General features: G+C 43.8%; 1 protein-coding gene across 1 annotated transcript in view; it reads right to left on the reverse strand.

The window, feature by feature from the left end:
• polrmt (polymerase (RNA) mitochondrial (DNA directed)) overlaps positions 1-25,004 on the reverse strand; it is a 96,029-nt gene that overhangs the window by 50,597 nt on the left and 20,428 nt on the right. Inside the window, exons 6-13 of the mRNA XM_056276257.1 lie at positions 13,376-13,525; positions 9,115-9,282; positions 7,982-8,152; positions 6,581-6,820; positions 3,609-4,394; positions 3,097-3,219; positions 2,373-2,495; positions 1,645-1,824 (exon numbers count right to left, since the gene is read on the reverse strand). Of these exons, the coding sequence (XP_056132232.1) occupies positions 1,645-1,824; positions 2,373-2,495; positions 3,097-3,219; positions 3,609-4,394; positions 6,581-6,820; positions 7,982-8,152; positions 9,115-9,282; positions 13,376-13,525 (1,941 nt within the window). The remainder of the gene's footprint in view (positions 1-1,644; positions 1,825-2,372; positions 2,496-3,096; positions 3,220-3,608; positions 4,395-6,580; positions 6,821-7,981; positions 8,153-9,114; positions 9,283-13,375; positions 13,526-25,004) is intronic.

A 25,004-nucleotide genomic window follows, 5' to 3' on the forward strand; every position in this document is an offset into this window, starting at 1 on the left:
GCATAAATGCATGTACACAGACACACACGCAGAAACAAATTACAGAACCAAGGGCTCGACAGGTGAAAGGGATTAGTTTGTTGAAGTCACCAATTCTTTAATTTTTTTGATAGTTAATGTTTTCAAGTAGCTGAAAAGTGTCACTCAAATAAATAATAACAATTAGAAAAAAAACACACAAAGGGTTATTATGATCATACTAATCATTTCAGCTCAGCAGTGGAGTACGAAAGCACGATGCTGCGGAGCTGAGCTAAATGGTCCATCAAGTCATATCATTACAGTGATATGATCTCCTCAGTAGGACTTTTATCTTCAAGCTGCCTCATACCCCATCCATCCCACTGTAATCAGTCACAATTACACTTCTCCCAAATTCCCTGTTAAAACAATTAGGAACATTAAGCAGAAGCCATTTAACACAACTCTCAGGCTGTTAGATGGTGAATATACTTAGAGCAGTATCATGGCAACGTCATCTGTAAAAGACACTGCAATTAACCAGAGCTTTTGTAGGATACGGCTCGTGGACAGAGATTAAACACCACCGAACAGTGAGGAGATTTTAAATGCTTCCATTCTCCTTTCATATTCTCAGTCTTAGTCTCTTCTGCCCATCATAGAACCATTTATGTCAAAGCAAATCAGCGCAGTAGTTTTAAGACTAAAGATACATCTATAGGGGCGCCGGACAGCATCGAAATGAAGTGTGTTAAATCTGCGTGTTCAGACCCGGCCTCCCCAACACAACCATAGGCTGTTTTGCCACAAAACAACAATGGGAACTTTTTAACAGTCTCTGAGAATACGGTACGGGAACTTTTAACAGTCTCTGAGAATATGGTACACATAACCCCAAGGTTGCAGGTACAGTAATTCCTCTGGGGCACATCATTAAACACAATGTACATGTGAACAGCCACTGCCACTTGGTTGATAAATGCCTTCGAGGACATTCAGAAAACAATGAGGAAGAGTGGGGCCAACCCACATATGGGAGGGACCTTATACCCCCCCCCCCTTTCTCCCAATTGTACTTGGCCAATTACCCCACTCTTCCAAGCCGTCCTGGTCGCTGCTCCACCCCTCTGCCGATCCGGGGAGGGTTGCAGACTACCACATGCCTCCTCCAATACATGTGGAGTTGCCAGCTGCTTCTTTTCACCTGACAGTGAGGAGTTTCACCAGGGGAACGTAGCATGTGGGAGGATCACGCTATTCCCCCAAGTTCTCCCTCTCCCCCAAACAGGCGCCCTGACCGACCAGAGGAGGCGCTAGTGCAGCAACCAGGACACATACCCATATCCGGCTTCCCACCCGCAGACACGGCCAATTGTGTGTGTAGGGACGCCTGACCAAGCTGCAGGTAACACAGGGATTCGAACCGCCGATCCCCGTGTTGGTAGGCAACGGAATAGACCGCTACGCTACCCGGACGCCTGGGACCTTATACTTAATCATATGTCCATCTGGGACTAAATGGCTGCATGTGACACTGAAAATGCAAAAGTCTGCTTGAAGCTGTGTAGACCAAAGGATGATACAAAGGGGAGGACCCATTACAGAGGAGAGCCAGTGCTGAGGGGCTATCTGTCATATTTTACTCAAAGTAAAAAAGGATACAGGAGTGGCTTCGCTCCTTACCTTGGGGAACTCATCAATTTCCTTTAGTCTCTTCTCTATCTGGAGACGTCCCCCGTAGCGTGTCACCCCGTATACTACCGTCATTACTGTCTGCTTCACCACCTTCCTGTTGATGACGCCCTTCAGGGCTTGGGCAATCTTCACACCCTTCTCCGCATCCCGTGCTCGGAACTCTTCCACCTGACACATGCCCGGGACACACACACAAACAAACACACACTTACACACACGTATTTGGCCTAGGATGGGTTTCTTTCCTCACAGTGTCAACACTCCACTTTCCCTCTGGTATTCAAAAATCAATAGGTTCACTATTAACTTCAAATTGATTCCCTCTAAAATAAGCTGGCTCACAGCGAGCTGGACCATTTGATTGGGCTGTGTGTGCCAGTGGGACTTGGCCTGCGAGACCTTGGACGAGGGAAGGCGAGTCTGCATTTACTGCACACTAATGCAGGATGGAAGCAAATGAGCGCCATTAAATGCAAGACCTAAACTAAATTTTTAAAAAAATGTATTCAATGTTCTCAGTCTGTCTCTCACTTCGGGATCTAGTGTATCATCTGAATATTAAAACAGAGCAGCTGCGACGTGCCACACAGTGTAGGTCAACCACAATTCAAATGCACAGTATAACTTTAAGTCTATACATTTTGATAGAGGGGACCAAGATAAATGCAAACTCATTACAGTCCATTGCTTGTTTCTTGGTGCTGCAGATGACTGACCTGTTGTGCTACACCACTATACACGTCTTGAGGAACGTCACAAGGAACGAGGTTGACAGACGTGGCACCAACGAGATCTCTGCCCAATGCTGCATAATGCTGGAGACCATTACAGGAGCCGTCCTGGGGAGGAGATGGAGTTATTGAATTGGGGAGAGGAAGAATGTGCATGAGAGGATAAGAAAGAGGAGGCATGAAAGAGTTCAGGGTGAGGGGGCAAGGTAGGAAGAACAGAGACGCAGGAAGAGGGAGAATAGGTGAATGACAGAAATGGGAAGGAGAAGTAGAACAAAGGGGGGAAAAAGGACAAGGTGAAGGATAGGAAAAAGAATGGAAAAAAGAAAGGGGTGGATAAAGAAAGCAGTCAGAAAAGAAGAAAGTGAGAAGAAAAAAATCACCAAGATGAATCACAGAAGCATGGGTTTGACAGATGTAAGGGGTGAGTTTGTTGAGGTCATTAAACAAATGAATTGGTGTCCATAAATCTAATATGCTCAACCATTTTAGACATTGTGAGTTTTTACTTCTTATCCAAAACAACATGTAATGACTTAACAGGTAGGAGTTGTGTGTCTTGCAGAATGGCACTTTGACTGACAGGACAGACTGTAATTTTTCTGGATGTATTTACAGCGGGGCTCGCATCATTTGTTTACAAGATGGTCTCTCCTGACCAAGCCTCATTGCCGCCTGATACGTAATTCAGCCTAGGGTTTTAGAGTACCTGGTGGACAGGGAAGTGTGAGATGAATTTTGCTGGGTCGGCAGATCTCACTGCGTTGGCTATCTCCATACAGCAGGCCAGAGCCTGCCACGGCTCATCTGCATTCATCCACCACTTCTTACCCTGACCAACACAAACGCAACAAGACAACATGCTGATCCTGCATATAGAAATTCAAGCAGAAGGGGATTTTGTTTCTTGCAGTGGAAGATCATATCCCCATAGGAAATCACAAAATTAGATTTCATCAAACTGATTACACCGATTGTTTACTCAATGTAAGAAACAAAATTTTTTTTTCATAGACTCAAAGGACAAACAGCTAGAGTAAAAGTATTTCTTTGCCTGTATGAGGAAAATGTTTATGTGTATATGGGTTTGGTTTTTAAGGGGTTTATGCAGTTCTCAAAAAGGTAAATTTTTCCACAATGCTCATAGTTCATGAAAGTATTGTAAAGTGGGGGTCTGGGTAGTCATCAACTAATAGCAAAGTGAAATAAGGGCAGACTGACATTGAGAGGGTTGTCAGCAGAGTCAAGTATGTCCTCCATGACGGAATTGGCATACTCCAGCCGGCCCAGCAGCGACTTCCTTTTCTTAAACCCTGTCAGGTTGACCAAGTGGATCTTTAGCCAGTCCAAACCTTTAGGCCCAAGGGGCTTTCCCTCTGCAAACACAAGAATGGCACGTGTAACGTCACTCCCCAGATGGTTAAAGTATGGTGGGCAGGGGTAGGTACGTCCCCGGAAATCCATGTTGTGAGGGAACCAGAAGACCTCATCTCTAACGTGGTTGGCAATTGAGAGTTTATACAAAGCGTCCATACGCAGGCTATGCATTTCATTGAACTTCTTTTTGGCCTTGATTATCTCCCTCTTTATGGTGTTCTTTTCAGTGGAGGTGTGTGAAGAATCATTGAGGTTGAAGTGGGGGATTTTGGGGGCCTCTGTCAGAGGTGGAGGGATGTCCAGTTTCTCACTTCCACGATCGTTGAAGATGGAGATCATCATATCCAAGATAGTTTTGTTGACCCTCCAGGCACAATTGCCTAGCTGGTTGAGGGAATCTTGGACTGGGTGAAGGTTCTGGCACCTCTCCAGTAACAGTTCGTGCTGTATGGCCCCATCCAATGCACGCATCAGCTTCGTGGGTGTCAGCAGGTACCCTCCAAACTTGGCGGAGGTCCAAGGCAAAGGAGGGCACAGCATGGGCATCACATGAGATTCAAAGGTCAACTTGGTCTCTACGGCCTCCTGCTGCATCTGTGTTAAGATGGGGTGGGGCTTGATGAACCCGACCTACAAAGTTTAAAGAAGAAAAAAAAAACATAACAACATACAACTTCATTAAATCTCTGGTTTGAGAGAGAAAAGTAGAACTAGTGAGCAGTAGGCATGTTAAACATAGTATCTGCTTAAACACATGAATGTTTCAATTACTCACAAAAGAAATAAGCTTGCTAATTTGCTTTGGTAGCAAGATGGTTAATTATGACTTCTTGTATGCATAAAGAGGTTAATTAATTTACTTCCTCACTGCTTCACAGTAAGATGGCAATACATGAGCTACAAACACATACATCTGTTTCATGACAGCTCCCCCCCAATTTTTCGCCCCAATTCTACCCGGCCAATTACCCCACTCTTCCGAGCCTTCCTGGTTGCTGCTTCACCCCCTCTTGCCGATCTGGGGGAGGGCTGCAGACTGCCACATGCCTCAACCGATACGTGTGGAGTCACCAGCCGCTTCTTTTCACCTGTTGAGTTTCGCCAGGGGGACATAGCACGTGGGAGGATCACACTATTCTCCCCAGTCCCCCTCCCCTCCCCACAAACAGGTGCCCCGACCGACCAGAGGAGGCGCTCGTGCAGCAACCAGGACACATACCCACATCCCACCTGCAGACATAGCCAATTGTGTCTGTAGGGACGTCCGACCAAACCAGAGGTAACATGGGGTCTGACTTGGGATCCCCGTGTTGGTAGGCAACAGAATAGACTGCCATGCCACCTGGATGCCCCTTTCATGATAGTTTTAATCATGGCTGACAAGGAAAAGTTAGAACAACAAAACAACTACAGAAATGTGTGTGTTACAATCCCCAACCAAAAACATACATACTTGGTACCTCGTGCTAAATGTAGCAAATCATTTGGTTTATATAAGGAAGAGGTCACATTCACATAAAAGAATTAAAAAATGCATATTTCAATTTGATCGTGATCACATCATAAGTTCAACACCAGTCCATCAATCTCACTCAAGACTATAAGACCTCAGTAATGCCTTCATGAGTCAGTATGTGTTCTCGCTGTTCTGTAAAATCATTAGGATGGACCCCGGATGGGTTGACCTCATTCATCACTGAGCAGCTTCACAAAGAAGAGAGCAAAACAGAGAGCAAGGGAGAAAGAAAGCGAAAAAGACAAAGACAAAGGGAAAAAGAGAGAAGGGACAAACAAAAAAAGAAAGCGTGTGTAAAAGCAAAAAGGATGAGGTAGGGTTCCTACAGTGTGTTGCACCATCAAAGTGTATCAAGTTCACAAAGCTGGGTAACACCTCTCTCTCCATCCTGTCTGGGAATAGGGTTTCAGAGCCCCCTAGGACTGAATAGTCTCCCCATTCCCCTGCCAGGGGCCCAGCGCAGTAAGTCAGCCAGCCAATTAAGGGGACACTAAAAAAGGATTAGGCTGGAACCCATTCTCTTTACTCAACTTCTTCTTCTGCCAATTTACATGTGGAGAAAAACGGTTTTAGAAATCATCTGCTTGGGAGTGCCAGTTAATAGGACGCCGAGCTGTCCATGAGAAAAGACTTGACAAGGCAGTTAGGAAAGTTTGAATGTTAATTAATGTACATTGTCCCTTCCCAAATAAATGTTTAAATTAAATTAAAAATGAACTGTGGGATGACAGACAGTTCTGTCCATGCCTAAGGTTATATGCTATTTGGTATTTATTCATATTTATAACAGTAACAGTTAGCTTTAAGATTATGCACTTACAAATCCAAAAATAAATCCCTTAACTGAGAAAATTTTAAGAAAAATCATCATCACACTGAATATAAACATTTAGGTGATGAGGCTGTATGCAGCGTATAACTGAATAAAACAATGTCTCCTTGGATACACTCGTTTCCAAGAGATTAATTTAAGTCTAATGATTAACTATCTTTCCCACTTAAATTTCTGTTGAAAGGACCTTGCATGGGATACCCATGTAGACATTATCAACATGGTGCAAATCCTGCTTGACCTGGAAGACCGGGGCTCAAGCTCCCATGTCTGCTACTACCTATCACGCTAAACCTTAGCAGCTAAAAGTGTCCTTAATGAAGACAACGAATCCCAACAAGCACCAAGATGGTTGTTCTGTGGCTTACCCTTCACTCCGATTCTCCTTTGGAGCAAGGTGAGCATAAACAGAACTAGCTTATCAAAAATCAATTGATCACCCTCTTTGCATATACATAACTGGAGTACCTGTCTGGTGCTGCGGAAGGTGTACATGTGGTACAGCATGGGAATGAGTTTCCTAGTTTGGTCTGGGTCGAGGATGTCACTGTTCATTTTGAGGTTCTTGACCATCAGGTCCACCAAGTGCGCGCCCACCTCCACAGTTGTAATATATGGCCATTGGGTGTCATCCCCCTGTAGAGTGGGGCCTGAACTTTGCTCTCCTTCCAGTTTGCACCATTGCACCCTGGGAAGGTTGTTACACTCCTAGAGAGAGGGGAGAAGGAGCTTGTTAATTTTTATTTAAGAAAGCAAAAAATATATATATAATTACTCTTCACTACCAAAATCCATAGTTTTTCATATAAACTAGTAGGCAGAAGATTTTTTTGGTCACATGCCTGAGGGTAGGAGTCCTCAGTTTCCCCGTTCAAATTCTAATAAAAAAAATTATCAAATGAGGCTTCATCAGTCCATTCCATCCATTATCCAAACCGCTTATCCTGCTCTCAGTGATCCTAAAAAAGCCTCCCTACTGACAGAGCCCTAATAAATACTGTACAAGCCAAAATTTATTAAAATTTCAGCCATCGGGGCATCCGGGTGGCGTGGCGATCTATTCCGTTGCCTAATCTATTCCGTTGCCTACCAACACGGGGCTCGCCGATTCAAATCCCCGTGTTACCTCCCACTTGGTCGGGCATTCCCTAAAGACATAATTGGCCATGTCTGCGGGTGGGAAGACAGATGTGGGTATGTGTCCTGGTTGCTGCACTAGCGCCTCCTCTGGTCAGTCGAGGCACCTGTTCGGGGGGGCGGTCTGGGGGAAATAACGTGATCCTCCCACGCACTATGTCCCCCTGGTGAAACTCCTCACTGTCAGGTGAAAAGAAGCGGCTGGCAACTCCACATGTTTCGGAGGAGATGTGGTAGTCTGCAGCCCTCCCCGGATCGGCAGAGGGGTTGGAGCAGCGACTGGGACAGCTTGGAAGAGTGGGGTAATTGGCCAAGTACAATTCGGGGGGAAAATTAAAAAAAAAAAAAATCAGTCTTCAGTGGTTTAAAGAAAACACCCCTTGGTTGTTTGCAACTTCTAGCAACCTTAAAGAAAGAGATGCTCTCAAAGAGCAATTGCAGTATGTGGGTTAGGAGTAAACATTATGCATTTTTGTCAACACTAACATATTAACCAGATGGAATATTAAGTCACTGAAAACCAGGTACAAAAGAAATATAAGCTTACTTTAAATTTCTTTTCAGAATTGTATCTAACAGATAAATTGACAGAGAATTGTGTTGTCCTGTGCAAAAGCAATACATGTGCCACAAGGTGTTCATATTCACAAAGACACATGGAGGAGGATGAGAAACTTGGAAAGTCTCGAGGTGGTTGACTGGTTTAGTAAACAAATAAGACAACTTCTTTACCGGGCTATCTTTGGCTAGCAGGTCTATGTAAGCACTGTAAATGTTGCCCAGCTTTTCCACCACTTGATTGTGTTCCTTCAGTCTTATGGCGTACTTGTTGTAGACCCTGGAACCCAGTTCTCTGGCCAGAATCTTCAGTGTTTCTCCACTGGGAGTCATGTTGATCACACTCTGGATGACAGAGAGATAAAACTTTAAAAATTCAAACATTAAAAAAAAAAACACAAAAAAACAAAAACCTTTTGGCAAAGAAAAACAAATAGTAATCGGATTTTATTCAATTTGATATACGCTCAATCCAGTCTACCTTTTCACCACATAAAAGTCCTTTTAAAGCAAACACAGCATCCTCTGTGTTGGAGTCCATGAGCATCTCTAATCAAAGAATGTTTTAGATATAAAAAAATGCAGCTTTACAGGTTTTTTTGGCTGTCGTCCTTGTCTAATATCTAGCTTTGAAGAATGTCTTCTGCGGTTCACAAGACTTGTTGGGTTGTTTTTTTTGTTTTTTTTGGGGGGGGGGTATACCCCTTTTTCTCCCCAATTGTATCTGGCCAATTACCCCACTTTTCTGAGCCATCCCAGTCGCTGCTCCACCCCCTCTGCCGATCCGGGGAGGGCTTCAGACTACCACATGCCTCCTCCGATACATGTAGAGTCGCCAGCTGCTTCTTTTCACCTGACAGTGAGGAGTTTTGCCAGGGGGACATAGCGCGTGGGAGGATCACGCTATTCCCCCCAGTCCCCCCCCCCCCGAAGAGGCACCCCGATTGACCAGAGGAGGCGCTAGTGCAGCGACCAGGACACATACCCACATCCGGCTTTCCACCCACAGACACGGCCAATTGTGTCTTTAGGGACGCCCGACCAAGCCAGAGGCAACTCGGGAATTCAAACCGGCAATCCCCGTGTTGGTAGGCAATGGAATAGACCGCTACGCTACCCAGACGCCCTAGTTGGGTTGTAATAAACAATGACAGCTGAGTGAAAACAAAAAAAGAAAAGTGACAGCACTATAATACCACTCTAATTGTTGTTGTTAAGTAAAAAACACTGCCATCGATTGTTCTTGTTAAACGTCAAACGTCAGTTATTACACTGTGCTCTAGGCCAAGCTAGCTGGGTTGTACTACCTCAATCATGATGTCGACGTACTCGCTGTCCTCCAACAAACAGAGATATGGATAAATGGATGGTCTCTTCTTGTCACTTTCTTTGTTAGTCAGTATCATCTTGCTCTCCTTCAGAGCCTGGAGGAGAATCTTCCTCCACTGGGATTGCTGCTCTGCCAGCAGCTTCCTCTAAATGGGGAACACAACTCCCAATTAGAACCAGAATTAACTTTACTGGCCAACTGTGCCTATGCATACAAGGAATTTGACTCTGGTTTACAGCAGCTTCTAGTACTTGCATATATCACTCACACAAAAAAAAGAAAACAAAAGAAAAACAAAAAAAGATAAACAGAAGAAATAAATGGAATAATACATAGGATATTGGTGGTAAGTATGTATGCACAACAGATATGTCACTACTCTACAGAGTTTTGTTATGGTTTAATAACTAATGTTGTACGCTTATCATATTATATTGCTTATATATTATATTCTTTTTTTTATAAATTTATTTCTGATTTTTCCCTTTTTCTCCCAATTTAGTGGCCAATCACTCCCTATTCTAATTCAAACACTCACCCTCATACTGCATGCATTCGCCAACTGCATCTCTCCGGCCAGCAGTCTCGAAGGAGACGCCTCAACACTTTCGTGACAAGGCGAATCCAGGCCGAACCACTGCTTTTTCCGACACACCCAGAGACGCATTCATGTGACGAACACAAGCCCCTCCCGAAGACAGCGTTGCCAATTATTGCTGCTTCATTGAATCCGGTCATAGTCGGATCTGACAAGACCAGGGCGCGAATCCCGGTCCCCGGTGGGCAACTGCATTGACACAAAGCCGATGCTTAGACCGCTACACCACCGCGGACCCATATATATTATATATATTTATATTCTAAAATAACTTTTTTATAACTTGTTATGCTTTAATATTGCATAATATGTACTTATATTTTATATTAAAGTATATACTATATATTCACCTATTATCTATTATATAATTATATACTATATTATACACTTGTTATAATTATAATACTAGCAGTAATAATTTGTAACCAGTATACAGCAGTTGTATGTGTATTTAATTGGCTCAATGATTCCTCCCTCTCCACCTCAAGCTGATGTGTGGTGAGTGTTCTGGCGCAAAATGGTTGCCATGCATCACCCAGGTGGGTGTTACACATTGGTGGTGGTTGAGTTTCCCCTTTTCAATGTGAAGCGCTTTGGGTGTCTAGATAAAGCGCTATATAAATGTAATCCATTATTATTATTATTTATAATTGTACATTTGTATTGCACATCTGGTTTAAAAAGAGGCAGTGCACATTGTAGATATGTAGGTGAGACATCTTGACCAGAGGGGGCTATTTACAAAGTGTCTTAGTTACATAATACATTTCCATTATTGCACTATGCTGTTAAGTGTTCACGAGAGAGACGGCCTGTGGGGAAAAAAACTGTTCTTATGTCTGGTGGTTTTGGTGCACATTGCTCTGAAACGCTTGCCAGAGGGTAGGAGTTCAAACAGACTGTGACCTGGGTGTGTGTGTGTGGGGGGGGGGGTCTGTGCTGATTCTGCCCACCCGTTTCCAGGATCTAGAAGTGTACAAGTCCTGCAGGGCAGGCAGGGAAGTGCCGATGATTTTTTTTTTCTGCTGTCCTTACTGTTCACTGCAGTCTGTTCCTATCCTGTTTTGTTGCTGCTCCAAACCAGACCGTGATGGATGTGCACAGGACAGGTTCAATGACTGCGGTGTAGAACTGGCTCAACAGCTCCTGTGGCAGACCAAATTTCCTCAATTGTCACAGAAGGAACATCCTTTGCTGGTTCTTTTTAAGGATGGAGTTGATGTTGGTCTCCCACTTGAGGTCTTTGGAAATGGTAGTTCCCAGAAACTTGAAAGTCTCCATGGTTGACAGAGGGCTGTTGGATATTGTGAGGGGGAGCAAGCAGTGCTCAGGGGTGTCTCCTAAAAGGCCTGCAGAGGAAACACCGAGGGCGGTCTGACAGGACGCGGAAGTGGAGCAGGCTAAGCTAACTGCTAGCCCACAACCCTGCCTGAGAGGAAACACCGAGGCAGTCTGGTGGAGGCCTCACCTAGTGTCGACTGTGCAGTGTTTCTGTCTGCGTTTGTGTCAACGTGTGCAGTGCGGGGCAGGTGTGTCAAAGTGTCTGGCTGGACAGCTAGCATTGGATCGGCTGAGGGAGCCTGGTCTGATGCATCCGAGGCGCCCAGGGACCACGGCCCTGCCTGGAGCTGCACCTGAGGGGGGAGCACCGACGGCAATCTGATGGTACGTGGAAACGGGGCAGGCTAAGCTAACTGCTAGCCTATGCAGAATAGCAGTTCCAACAGTCATCCTGGCTGGCGTTCGATCTCTGGACGGTGGAGTTTTTAGACTGTGTTGCACTGGTGGACTGTGTTGTTGGCTGTTTGTGGTTTTTTTTTTTTTCTCTCTCTGTTTTTGTATGTTTTTGGTGGTGTTGTTTTTGAAGGTTTTTGGATGTTTTTGTCTTTTGTGTTGCACTGCTGTGGGCTGGGGGAAACGGACTGTTGTTTTTTTTTGTGTGTACGTAGTACATATAATGAAATCACAAATAAATTGTTCCTGATTCCTGATAAAGCCCAGTAAAGTCCAGTCATCTCCACATTCTTGAGCATGTTCAGCTCTGAGTTGTTCTGACTGCACCACAGCACCAGCTGCTCAACCTCCCACCCATATGCAGCATTAGCCTTACATATTAGCCTGTGGGTCTCAAAATTATGTCATTAACACCCTAGAATATGTGCATTTTAATTTTAACCACACATTGCACACTCTGATTTCAATGTTAACTGCACATTCAACCAAAGAGAGGGGAACTAATTTTTGAAATCAGCTGTTTGGTTGTGCATCATTTCCTGCATATCCTTGGACCTTTTTTTTTTTTTTTTGATATACTTTAACGATCCCAGTAGGGAAATTACGCTCTGCATTTAACTCATCCTGGCTGTGTAGCTAAGAGCAGTAGGTAGCCACCGTGCAGCGCCCGCGGACCAACTCCAGTTCGTTTTGCCATGCCTCAGTCAAGGGCACAGACAGGAGTATTAACCCTAACATGCATGTCTTTTTGATGGTGGGGGAAACCGGAGCACCCGGAGAAAACCCACCTCAGACACAGGGAAAACATGCAAACTCCACAAAGAGGACAACCTGGGATGACCCCGAGGTTGGACAGCCCCAGGGTTTGAACCCAGGACCTTCTTGCTGTGAGGCGACAGTGCTAACCAATGTGCCACCGTGCCGCCAGATTAATGGCAGAATACTGAATACACTATATCAAGCCATTGATAACCACAACTAACAAATATCAGATTCCTATAGCATGAGCAAAAGAGGATGAGAGTAAACATTACCCCCAAGCATTCCTCCTTTTTTTTTTTAATCCAGAAAAATTTTGATTGAAAACAGCCATTTGAAATTGAGAAGCAAGAGATGAAGCCATCCTTCAGACTGTGCATTCTGTTTTGTGGTTAGGCTTGTTTGGCCCAGATACTTACAGATGACAGGAAGACCAAAGTCCCCATCTGGGAGAAGCATAACTTAACTGCAGACCAATATGTGAGACCCAGAGGAAAAAAGACAGATCTGGCTTGTGGATGAAGAAGTGACTCAGCATTCTCTCTAGCGGCCTCCATTACAATGCATTATCATTTTGCCCTGCCTGTCTGTAAATGCTTCCTGACCACCAGGGACATTCGGCCTGCTCACCTCCCCTACCCGTGCAGCCTATCTGCAGAGGCAGAGGAGCCGGGCTGGAACTGTAAATGCCAGAGTTTGTGCGAGGAGACACCATATGAATATAATGTTCCCACCTCTGTAACCTCTTGGCCTCGATGCATAATGTTTCAAAGTTTTAAATGGGGGAGAGAAAGAACTTTTATCACTGGGGACATTTGATGCATATATTGATATAGTAGGCCTATGTGGCGCAGTGATTTGTTCAACAATGTGACTAAACAGTGAGTCTTGTCTTTAAATTATTGCTGATGGATTAATCATAAAGTTGTATAGCTTTGAGTCTTGGGGGTGATTGGCGTAGATTCCAACAGTGAACCCCTAGTCTTTAATCATAAACTAGGAGTAAATACTCTCTTTTTCACAACACACTATGATCCAAACAACTACTGGTTCCAAAACCATTTACATGATTGTGTAACCTGGTCATTGTAACTGTCTATACTGATCCGAGAAGAGATGAACAGCAGTGGCAGGTGGATTGCTTTACCATCTTGATCATGTTTTCAGTGGCGGGCTTGGCAGCCTCCACAGAGTCGATGGTGACGGTACAGGCCTGCTCCATGCTGCACTGACGATAGAAACGTTCCTGCAGCTCGTCCCGGGTAAAGTCCAGTTTGGGGAAGAAGTGGTTTGCCCGCTGAAAACAAACACACACACACACACACACACACACACACACACACACACACACACACACACACACACACACACACACACACACACACACACACACACACACGCACGCACGCACGCACGCACGCAACATATTCAGGACACTGGTAGAGCTGATCCAAACCAAACTCAAATGAATAGTTCTGAACCTGGTGCTATTTTGATTGATATGCATGTGTCTTTTGTGTGTGTGTGTGTGTGTGTGTGTGTGTGTGTGTGTGTGTGTGTGTGTGTGTGTGTGTGTGTGTGTGTGTGTGTGTGCATACAAGGGATGCACTGTATATGCCCAAAAGAGTGTGTGAGTATGTTATCTGTGTGTGAAAAGTGGGGTGAATAGAAATGATAGTGCTCTAAGGGCTTTGAACAAAAGACAAGTCAAACTCCAACTGAAAATAACTGAACCTCAATCACCTTAGCCCTGGCTCCATACCGCCAGAAAGAAAACAATAAGCTTATTGTTTTCAGCCAAATAGGGTGCAGAAACATATCAGATGCTTTACAGAATCACATTATTGGCCTGCTGGTACCTTGACCAACTGGCATTTTGTTTTCAAGATCAAACTGAAAATTGAATTAGGCTGGCAGATGAGCAGGTGGGTTAGAAGCCAGTTGCTGGTAAAAACGCCCACTGAACAAAGCACATAAACCCCAAATGAATTAGCCCTTTCAAAAGGTGGGTTATGGTCCAGTCAGTAAAGCAGTACATGAAACACTAGGAGTCGGAGAGCCAGATTCATTTTTATTTTTGGGTATGTAAATTAAAGCCTGACCATGTTTATCCCTCACTTAGTATATCGAAAACACACCCAACTCTCACACAATATGCATAAAGTAATATATTGGGTTTAAAATGCAATCCTAACGTAAAAAAATAATTGAAAATTATACTACAAAAGCCACCGCTGCTGATAAAGCTTCATCAATATGGTGAATCAAACTCAAAAGCAAATCAGTTGTCTATACTTCTGGAAGTAATGATATCACTGATTTGTTAACATTGTTACCCGTTTGCAGTTCATTACAAGTGATTGTAGCGGTTTATGACATCACGATACATTTGAAATGACTTAATGCACGCTCAATAATCCAGGTAAGAAAATCAGTTCATTTGGACATAACGTTGATTGAGAGAAAGAGCAGGAGACTCCTCGGTGTTCTGGCAAAATGCCCAACCTGGCTCTCTCCATCTGGTCACCTAATCATCCCCCCATGTAATTGGTTCAGTGATTCCCCCCTCTCCACCTCAAGCTGATGTGTGGTGATCTGGTGCAAAATGGCTGCCATGCATCACCTAGGTTGGTGCTACACATTGGTGGTGCTTGAAGTGAGTTACCCCCTTCAATGTGAAGTGCTTTGGGTGTCTAGAAAAGCACTATATAAATGAAATTATTATTACCATTATTATTATTATTATTAAGTGACCTTTTCAGTCTCAACTGACTGCAGGTATCCCCACCCTTATAAACAATACAGTGACATAACGACCGAAACCAACGATCAAGTTTTATATGCAAATAGGCGGGACCATTAACTAGAGTTCCAATGGCAATGTAATAATAATAATAATAACAATCATTATATTTATATAGTGATTTTCTAGACATCTAAAGCGCTTCACATTGAAGGGGGTAACTCACTTCAACCACCACCAATGTGTAACACCCAGCTGGGTGATGCATGGTAGCCATTTTGCGCCTGAACGCTCACCACACATCAGCTTGAGGTGGAGAGGGAGGAATCATTGAGCCAGTTACATGGGGGGATGATTAGGTGGCCAGATGGAGAGAACCAGGCTGGGAAATTTGCCAGAACACAGAGGAGTCCCCTACTCTTTGTGATAAGTGCCATGGGATCTTTAATGACCACAGTGAGTCAGGACCTCAGTTTAACGTCTCATCCTAAGGACAGCATCTCCTACAGCACAGTGTCCCCACCACTGCACTGGGGCATTGGGATTAGTGCTACACGATTAATCTAATCGCAACCACAATCGCAATGTCAGCCTGTGCAAGGCTGCGATTTCATTAAATAATAAAATGTGCGTGTGTGAATGTCTTTCTGTGCAGTCTGCATGTCTACGCCCATAATTAAGAGATGCCCAATCAGTCTCTGTTTAGGTAGTGAAACGTGTGCAGTCCACATGCGATCCGGTGTGCTGTGTGCAGACCCGAAAGAAGGGGAAAAAATTGATACCAACGACAATGAGCAGGTTGACGCTGATGAACTTTGGCAAAAAAAAAAAAGACCTCTGTTATATGGCGATATGTTGGATTCAAGCTCAGCGATATTGAGCAGAAAGAGGTACTGTGTAAAATGTGCAAAAAAAAGTCGCTACATGTCGCAGCAACACGACAAATTTGTATTATTTGTATATGTATGAATTTGTTTATTATATCACAATCACAATATTGTCCACAATAACTGCAAAATGACTTTTTCACCAAATCGTGCAGCACTAATTGGGATTTGATATTTGTTGTTTTTATTAGCACTAGAGGGAAGACTGCCCCCTACTGGCCCACCGACACCACTTCCTGCAGCATCTCGGTGTTCCCAAGCGAAAGCGCCTCCAAGTCTTTATCGGCCCTCGACCGGACCAATGGTTGAGCGAGGTTCCCTCAACTGGACCAATGGTTGAGCGAGCTTCCCTCAACTGGACCAATGGTTGAGCGAGGTTTTCCCTCAACTGGACCAATGGTTGAGCGAGGAGCACACCCGTCCCCAACGACCAATCAGCGTGCCTCGTCACGGGCCGATCGACTGACAGCATGATAGCCTACTGTCAACTGTCGACTCAACTGATGTCCATCTACCTGCCATTTTTCGGGACTCCAGGTAAATTTAATAGCAATCTTTTTCATACTTAACATAAGTTCTTGTTATGGATTAAGCGGTTTTCGTTTTACTAAGACATTATTAGGAAATCGGACAACAGCGTCAGTCAGTCTAACGTTACTCGAGATGCACGACTTGGCTAAGTGTCAGGAGGCTAGCGTTGTTAGCCTCGCCAGACAACATGAAATCACACACTTTCATTAGCTTTATTCAGTCCAAAAACAGTCCAGCTTACAATATTATTGTCTTATCTAACTTGATGCCTACCACTGAAGTTACCGGCAGCTCAATTCGGGCTGTAGGCCTATGTTTCTCAGCCCCTCAGCCGATACAAAACAAAACAGCCTCTGAGGAACGAGTGGATTGTAGGCTAACGTTACCCTCTATTCTATATTGTCTCCCAATAATTCTGTTGAAGTTTCATTTCAACTGTATTTGAGAAAGGGTTTCTTTACGGTAACTGCTGTAGAAATATTGTGTGTGTGCAGTGTCACGTAAATTAAATTGCACTTTCTAATATTTTTGTATCAACACAGTGTTGTGTGATACCGGTCAATCTATAGAATCTATTTGAGTTTTAACAATTAAAGGGTAAGCCATTTGAGAGTAGCCTACGAAATAAAATTAGTTTAACTCATAGGACTAGGATACACATCGTTTTGGATAGCAAAATAGGCTATTAGAATACTAATGGGCTTCAAGACAAATTACTTATATTTCTTCATGTTTCACTCCACCAGGTGAACAACAACATGGACAAGAGTAAATCAGTGCAGCGTGTGTGACAAGGTCTTCACTGAGAAGTCCAACCTTACACGCCACATGAAAAGCCATGCACCGAAGGAGAACCAGTGTGCAGTATCAGCAGCCTCGTCACGTCGCTGGGAAAAGGCGTGGTGAGAAGAGAAGGTAAGATGTTTACATCTTTGCAGAGATTAAATGATGTGAGTAGGCTGTTTGCTCGATTAAAAATAAAATGTTAAGCGATTACACAGATAATTATACTTAAAGATCACCTAGGCCCCACTAGATAAACGGTCTATTGAAAAGAACAAAGCTAGATTGTCCAATTTTCTGCAGAGTTACCATTCTGTTTGTGTTTTTTTTTATGGTTTCACTCAAACCACAACAGATACGTAAACAGAAAGGAACCTCTGCAGAATATCAGACAATCTAATTAATTAAGTTATGTTTTGAATAGACCATATATCTAGTGGGGTCTGAGTGATCATGTAGTGTGATTTTCTATGTCATCACTATATATCTCATTTGTAATGCTTCAAAAAGCCAAGTACACCTTTAAATGATGTGAGTAGTTTTTTAAGTGGTAATGAAAGTAAATGCACATTAATCTTATCGAATGCTTTATATTTGCAGGTTGGATTTTGAAGAGCCGGAGCCTGTGAGCCGACCCATTCATCAAGAGTCTGCCACTGCTGAGCCTGCGAACCCACCCATTCAGCCAAAGCCTGCCACAGCCAGTGGAGCTACACCGACCCCTTCAGCCAAAGCCTGCCACGGCCACCTTCATTCGAGCTGCGGTGTCGGGGGCATCTGTGCTCCTGGTGGTTCCTGCACAGCCTCAGACTCCAAACATCAGTTTTCATGGGCCATCATGCAGTCAGAGTTTCACAGTGGTAGCACCGCCCGGCCCGCCGCACCAACAACCAAACCAGTCATGCCCAACAAGTCGAGGAGGCCATGCAGTGCTTGCCAAGTACCTCAGTGTGGTGGGCAGCGGAAGCGGTACACACCCTCCAAGGAGAAAGCTGCTGGGAGTAGCCAGAAGATATTCACCTATTGCCCAGTAACTAGGAAATCCACTACTACTGGTTTTGAAGGTGTTGTGTACATGAGCTATGAGCACTTTAAAAGTGTTGTAGATGAGGAACTGGAAAAGAGGAAATAATTGGGCTCACTCTTCTGCTATGGAAGGTGAGGAATGGCCACGGCGAGGGCCAGGGCAGGTGCTGAGCTAAGAGCAAAATCTAAAGTGAAAAGATGAAGCTCTCAATGAAGAGCTGGTCTCGAAACATGTCACGTTAGCAGAAATAAATGCTTTAATTATTTTGAAGAGTCTGCAGTGTCGCGAGCTTCATCTTTTCACTGTGGATTTCACTCCTATGCTATGCCTTAATACCTCGATATTGGGTCTCTCTAACTAATTTGTGGCTCAATTTTTTCTTTTACATTTTATTTGCAAAGTGCTGTTATTGCACTGTTATTTTAAAGTTATTGCACTGCAAGGTAAGTCCTAGGTAATGTTTAAAAGAGGTGCATAATGTTGTGAAAAGGCTAATTATATTAATCATAGTATAGGTAGTTTAAACAAAGGACAAACATGGGACATTTTAATGTTGAGAAGTGTGGGATTGTCTGTCATTAGGCAAAGCACTCGAGTCAATTTAGTGATGAGGTCAACATGCCAACAGTAACACAAAAAGAAATATTTAAATTGGTATTTTAAAATATATTTTAATAATATTTGAAGTTGTTAATTTGTTTGCAAAATTGTATTCTGCTTTAACATGTGTGATTTCTTATGGGTCTCTGTAAAATGGAGATTTTTTAAAATGGAACAATAATTTACGGAGAAAAAAAATGCCCACTGTCTGTTTTTTTTTTCATTTTAATTCTGCTGTTTAAACTGTTAAAATTTGGTGAGTTGATAAATAATAATAAAATAATAATTTTGTCAATAAAAGATTTGTCAATGTCTGTGTGTTTACTAAATGCAAGCTTAGTATTGTTGAAATAAGATGACCCCATAATGACTGGAAGTGACCATGACAGGAAGTGTCTTCTGCTTTGGTGCCATGCCTCTTAAACTAGGAGATGCTGTCAAAACTATCCAGCAAGCCTCTGGGAATCAGTCCAGTTAGTCAATAAAAATCTGAAATCTGAGCACGCTTACTTGAATGCGACCTGAAGTGAATGGAATGAAGACTTGTGTGGGAAGGCTGGGTCATCTGGAAACATCAGATTAACCTGAGATTGCCACTCAAAACAATCCAATTGACTGTCTTCTAGATAACAAGTTGTTAGTAAAATGTGCTTATTTGGCATATAATTTAGCATATCATATGATGCAAATATAATAATGGCAATGATACATTGTCTGTGTTTCTTATTGTGGGGTGTTTACAAAGATGTGTTGAAATGAAATTTACATTGCAATCTTTGCAAATGTAAATGTTAATGTCCTGTTAATGGACCTTTCCCTTTTGCTATGCCATAGAATAACCTTTTCTTCTACGGCATCATTTAGGTAGCCATTTTCTATTTGGAATGTTGAGGTCTCCCTTTTGCCATGTCACAAGCAAAAAATACAGACGAAGCTTGTGAGACATAGCAACAATAACTATGTTGCTATGTCTCACAAGCTAAGTCTGGAATGGTGTAATGATGAGGCAGCATGTAATAATGAACAGAGAACAGATGATGAACTGTTAATACGCCACAGTAAGCAAGATTAATTGTTTCCACCTGTAGTCCCCATTTACTTTCATTAAATAGAAACCTAGATGCCGAGTGTCAAGCAGGGAGGCAATGGGTATCATTTTTAGAGTATTTGGTATGACCCGGTCGGGGAACTGAACCAGCAATCTTCCGTTTACAGCGCGAGCACTCTAGCGCACTGATCTAGCCCAGAGCTGTCATACCTTTCCCTGCCAGGAGATGGCACAAATTCCCCATATGAAGGCATGATGTCCCAGGATTTGCTCAACCTAGGATCCCAGGGATATGGACTTGGGGGGGTCGTGACCCTTTCCCAGCAGGTCTCCCACCCAAGTACTAGCCAAGCCCATATCTGCTTAGCTTCCGTCATTTGGCAGCGCTAGGGTACATGTACATGTTGGTATGGCTGCCACCAAATGTGTACTATTTACAGAGGATTTGGGAATGGTTGCAATCACAGCACTGTAAGATGGCAACAGATGTTGTGCCATCCTCTTGGCCAGCGTCTGTTTGGTTTCCCCAATGTCCAAGTCACAGCAATCCTCCTGGCACTTAACAGCGTATACTATATTGCTCTGTTTGTGCCGGGGGACCCGATCCTTGGGGTGGACCAATTTCTGGTGTAGCGTGTTTTGGGGTTTGAGGCAAATGAGTGTTTGGAAAATACGTGTCTCAGCTGTTCCAATACTCCCACCCCATACAGAATCACCACTAGTTTACGCTTAGACAGCTGTTGTCCTTCTCCTCTCTTCGATCGGATGGTGCACTGTTTGGGCGTCTTCCTGGCTTTGACAAATGCCACACTTAACCAGGGCCCGTTTAATGTGGATTTCTCCCCTTTCCCGGCCATTATGTCGGTGGGGACGTTGTCAGTTCGGTGGTACAGCGTCCTGAAGACTCCTAGTTTGTGCGCCAGTGGATGATGAGAGTCAAACCTTAAGTACTAACCATTATGTGTTGGTTTACAGTAAACATCAATATTCAAATGTCCCCCATCACCAATTGCAATTTCACAGTCTAAGCAGGCTAAGCTGTTATTTTTCACATCCTCCCTGGTGAACTTGATGTGGTTGTCCACAGAGAAATGTGGTATGTTCTGAGATTTAATTAACCCAGATGTCATCCACAAGTCTGAACCAATAGCTAGGTGGTGTCCCTGGATAGGACACCAGAGCCTTCTTTTCCACTTCCTCCATATACAAGTTGGCCACTACAGGTGAGACTGGGGAATCCATAGCACACCCATGCCTCTGACTATATTATCAACAACAACAGAAGCTGGACTTTGGAAGGTCCAACTGTGGCTAATAACAAATTGTGTATGGTAACCCCAGTAGGAATGAGGGAGTTTAGCAGCCCATGTGGAAAAACAAATGTGGATGATTTGTGGCCTCAATTAAGAGACACTTGATATGGGCGTCCGGGTGGTGTGGCAGTCTCTTCCGTTACCTGCCAACATGGGGATCAGTGGGTCGAATCCCCATGTTACCTCTGGCTTGGTTGGGTGGCCCTACAGACACAACTGACCGTGTCTGCGGGTAGGAAGCCAGATGTGGGTATGTGTCCTGGTTACTGCATTGGTGCCTCCTCTGGTCGGTCTGGCCGCCTGTTCAGGGGGGAGGGGGAACTGGAGGGAAGAGCGTGATCCTCCCACGCGCTACGTCCCCCTAGCGAAACTCCTCCACTGTCAGGTGAAAAGAAGCAGCTGGCGACTCCACATGTATCGGAGGAGGCATGTGGTAGTCCGCAGCCCTCCCTGGATCGGTGGAGGTGGTGGAGCAGTGACTGGGATGGCTTTGAAGAGTGGGGTAATTGGCTAAGTACAACCGGGGAGAAAAAAAAAAAGAAAAAAAAAGAGACACTAGATATGCACAAGTCCTACCATCACATTTCCCCAAGCACAAGCTTAAGTCACTAAGACGGACTGACTGGTAGTTAATAAACAAACGAATAGCAGGTGGCAGCAGGTATACCATTTTCAGTATACAGATAAATATTTGGTTAAGTGACATTAGAGTTGCTCCTTGTATATATATATATATATATATATATATATGTGTGTGTGTGTGTGTGTGTGTGTGAGAATATGCAACACTACAGGAGCATCTCTCCACGGTGAGCTTTTACATTGTTATCTATTACTTTGTAGCCTGTTAGCCAGCCAGGGCAGCAAGGACATCTCTATATTATTAGTGGTTACATCAGAGTGGTTGGAGAGGTGGATGGATGTGGTACAACAGTAAGGACCGTTACCTTACCGCACAGACACAGGGGATGAGGCAGGCAGTAAATCAGACCTCAAAAAAACCCCAGGTGGACGACAAACAATGCAAAGCTTAAGTTAGTGTGGCGAATGAATAATTACTAGAAGGCACCGTCCTAGTGTCATACTACAGCTGGAGAGCGATAAATGGATGGAGAAGCTAGTGACAGAGAAGCTAGAGACACTTCTGTATAGACCAGGAAAAAATGGGGAGGGGAGCTATAAAGGCAATGACCAATCAAACAAACAATGACATACAGGGTTGACTTTGACAGGTACAGGTATGCTGTTCCTGGTGTATGAATTAGCAAAACTCTTACTGTAAAGTGTCGACGGTGACGATCTGAATATATTGTGGGCTAGGCGAAACTCTTAATGAGAATAAATCTTTGAATATGTTTTTTCCCTCTTGTGCACGTTTTTGCGTGTGTGTGTGTGCGCACTGCATTCAAGGCTCTCAATTCAGGGCACATATAAATTGTACGAGTGCCTTGGCTGTTTCTGGCTGGAGGCTATGGAAGGAGACAGAGCGCAACAATAAAAAGCACTGATCAAAACTCTCTTCCTTGATGCCTCTGCTCCTCCTTACCTTCCCATTTGGCCTTGTTCTTCCTTTACAAAGTTTCCCTTTCCCCTGCTTCCCTATTGTCCTTATTATGCCCTCCAATACACACACGCGCACACACACACACACACTTAATCGTCTATTGTCTTCCCCTTTTCCACAAATTCCTCTGCCTTTTTCTTCAAAACCCAATGGCAAGACCAAGCTTGTTAGTGAAGCCATCAACACCCGAGGCTGGGGAGGTCAGAAAAAGATGGACCAAGAGAGGATGCACCACAGGACCAAAAAAAAAACAACACAAAAAACAAAACAAAACAAAACACCTTACCTTTCCAACGGGTTTAATTGCAAGTTAGGCCACATTATTAGAACCGATTAAAAACAGGCAAAAATATAGGTTGGGTACACAAATGAACAAATAATTCAACAACAGAACAACAATAATCTCTGGTGACAAGCTAAAGCTATATCAAACTGCATTTCCTACAAGCTACAACTTCATCAAAATTCCAACTTACACCAGCCAATGATATTTAATTAAGCTGTGCAGTAGCTACTGACTGTGATAATCCTCAGAGGACTGGCTGTACAGCTAGTGAGGCAGCCACTCAATCATCCTGTAGACAAGTCACTCGGACATTCATTCGGTCAGTTTGCTACCCTGCCAAAAAAAAATAGGCAGCAGCATGGTCAATCCTTAGCTGCCTAGCAAATCAGTCAGTTTGCGGGTTGATTAGATAGCTAGCTCAGAAAGGAAATTAAAAGAAGGCACATTATGGAGCAATTTCCCTTGCCATGTTTTACATCTTCATCGGGTATGCCGTTTTATTTACATCCCCGGGACAAAAATAGATCACCCGCTGACAGGTGCACTGGAATATGATTAAGACCTACGATATAATACGTCAGACTGACAAATAAGAGCAAACTGAATATAGTGCAAGCATTGCTAAAAATACTGCCAGTGTACAGATAGATGTAAATGAATCATGAGAGAGGAGAGGAGAGGAGAGGAAAGGAAAGGAGAGGAGAGGAGAGGAGAGGAGGGGAGAGGAACCTTCAGAGAACCATGTTGGCTCATTATAAATAGGCCAGTAGCTACCTGCCTGTGAAGGGGTGACTATCACATATTTCATAGTCATGCTGGTGCCTATTGACAGCTTTTTCAGCTCTCTGGTGCTTTGCCTCACTCAGCACACAGCTCAGCCTTGAAAAGAACTCATTTATCTCTATTTATAGTCATACATTATCACTTCTTTTATAACATGCCACTGTCAGGTCCTAAATAAATTCCCCAAACTAATTTCCATAAGGCTCTTTAACTTTGCTCATAAATTGCATATCCATTCTGAAAAACATGTACTGGGGAAGATCCGTAATCCTCTAGTCATATGCTTTTAAGGGACTGTATGTCCGTCCATCCTTTATCCAAACCGCTTATCCTGCTCGCAGGGTCGCGGGGATGCTGTAGCTTATCCCAGCAGTCATTGGGCGGCAGGCGGGGAGACACCCTGGACAGGCCACCAGGCCATCAAAGGGTCAGTCGACACATTCACACCCAGGGACAATTTAGTACGGCCGATTCACCTGACCTACATGTCTTTGGACCGTGGGAGGAAACCGGAGCACCTGGAGGAAACCCACACAGACATGGGGAGAACATGCAAACTCCACACAGAGGACAACCCGGGATGACACCCAAGGTTGGACAAACCTGGGGCTCGAACCCAAGACCTTCTTGCTGTGAGGTGACTGCACTAATCACTGTGCCACTGTGCCGCTGTTTCTTTTTTTACTTAAATAGAATAGATATTTGATTACTAAAAAGCAAATTAGCTCACACTGACACTGCAACAAGCAGGCATATTTCTTTTTCTATCAGAAAATAATTTTAAAAAAAAGTCTGAATCCGTGTCACGGTCAGTGGAGGAGAAAATGTTGTCAGCTTCACGTGCGTATTATATAGACTGATGCCATTTCAAGGCGTCATTTACTGTCATTGTAGTTTTTCTGGACTCCCTGTTTGTATGCCATTTCACCTGGATGACGCCACCTTAACCATTTCTGACCTTATTACTTTTAACCTTAACTCTGCCCCAAACCTTAACACTCATCTTAATCTAACCTTAACCCAGAGTGAAATGGCGTACAAATAGGGTGTCCTGAGTTTCAATGGCCATGTGTACTATTCACAGAGGATATGGGAAAGGTTGCAATCACAGCATTGTAAAGTGCAAGTTATACTTTCCGCGTCTGCGAGTATGCGAGGGTCCTTGAGGGTCCGCATGATGTAAATTTCGTCATCAGAGGGTGTACATGTAG

Source organism: Lampris incognitus, chromosome 3 (genome assembly GCF_029633865.1).
Source record: "Lampris incognitus isolate fLamInc1 chromosome 3, fLamInc1.hap2, whole genome shotgun sequence".
Taxonomy (NCBI): Eukaryota; Metazoa; Chordata; class Actinopteri; order Lampriformes; family Lampridae; genus Lampris; species Lampris incognitus.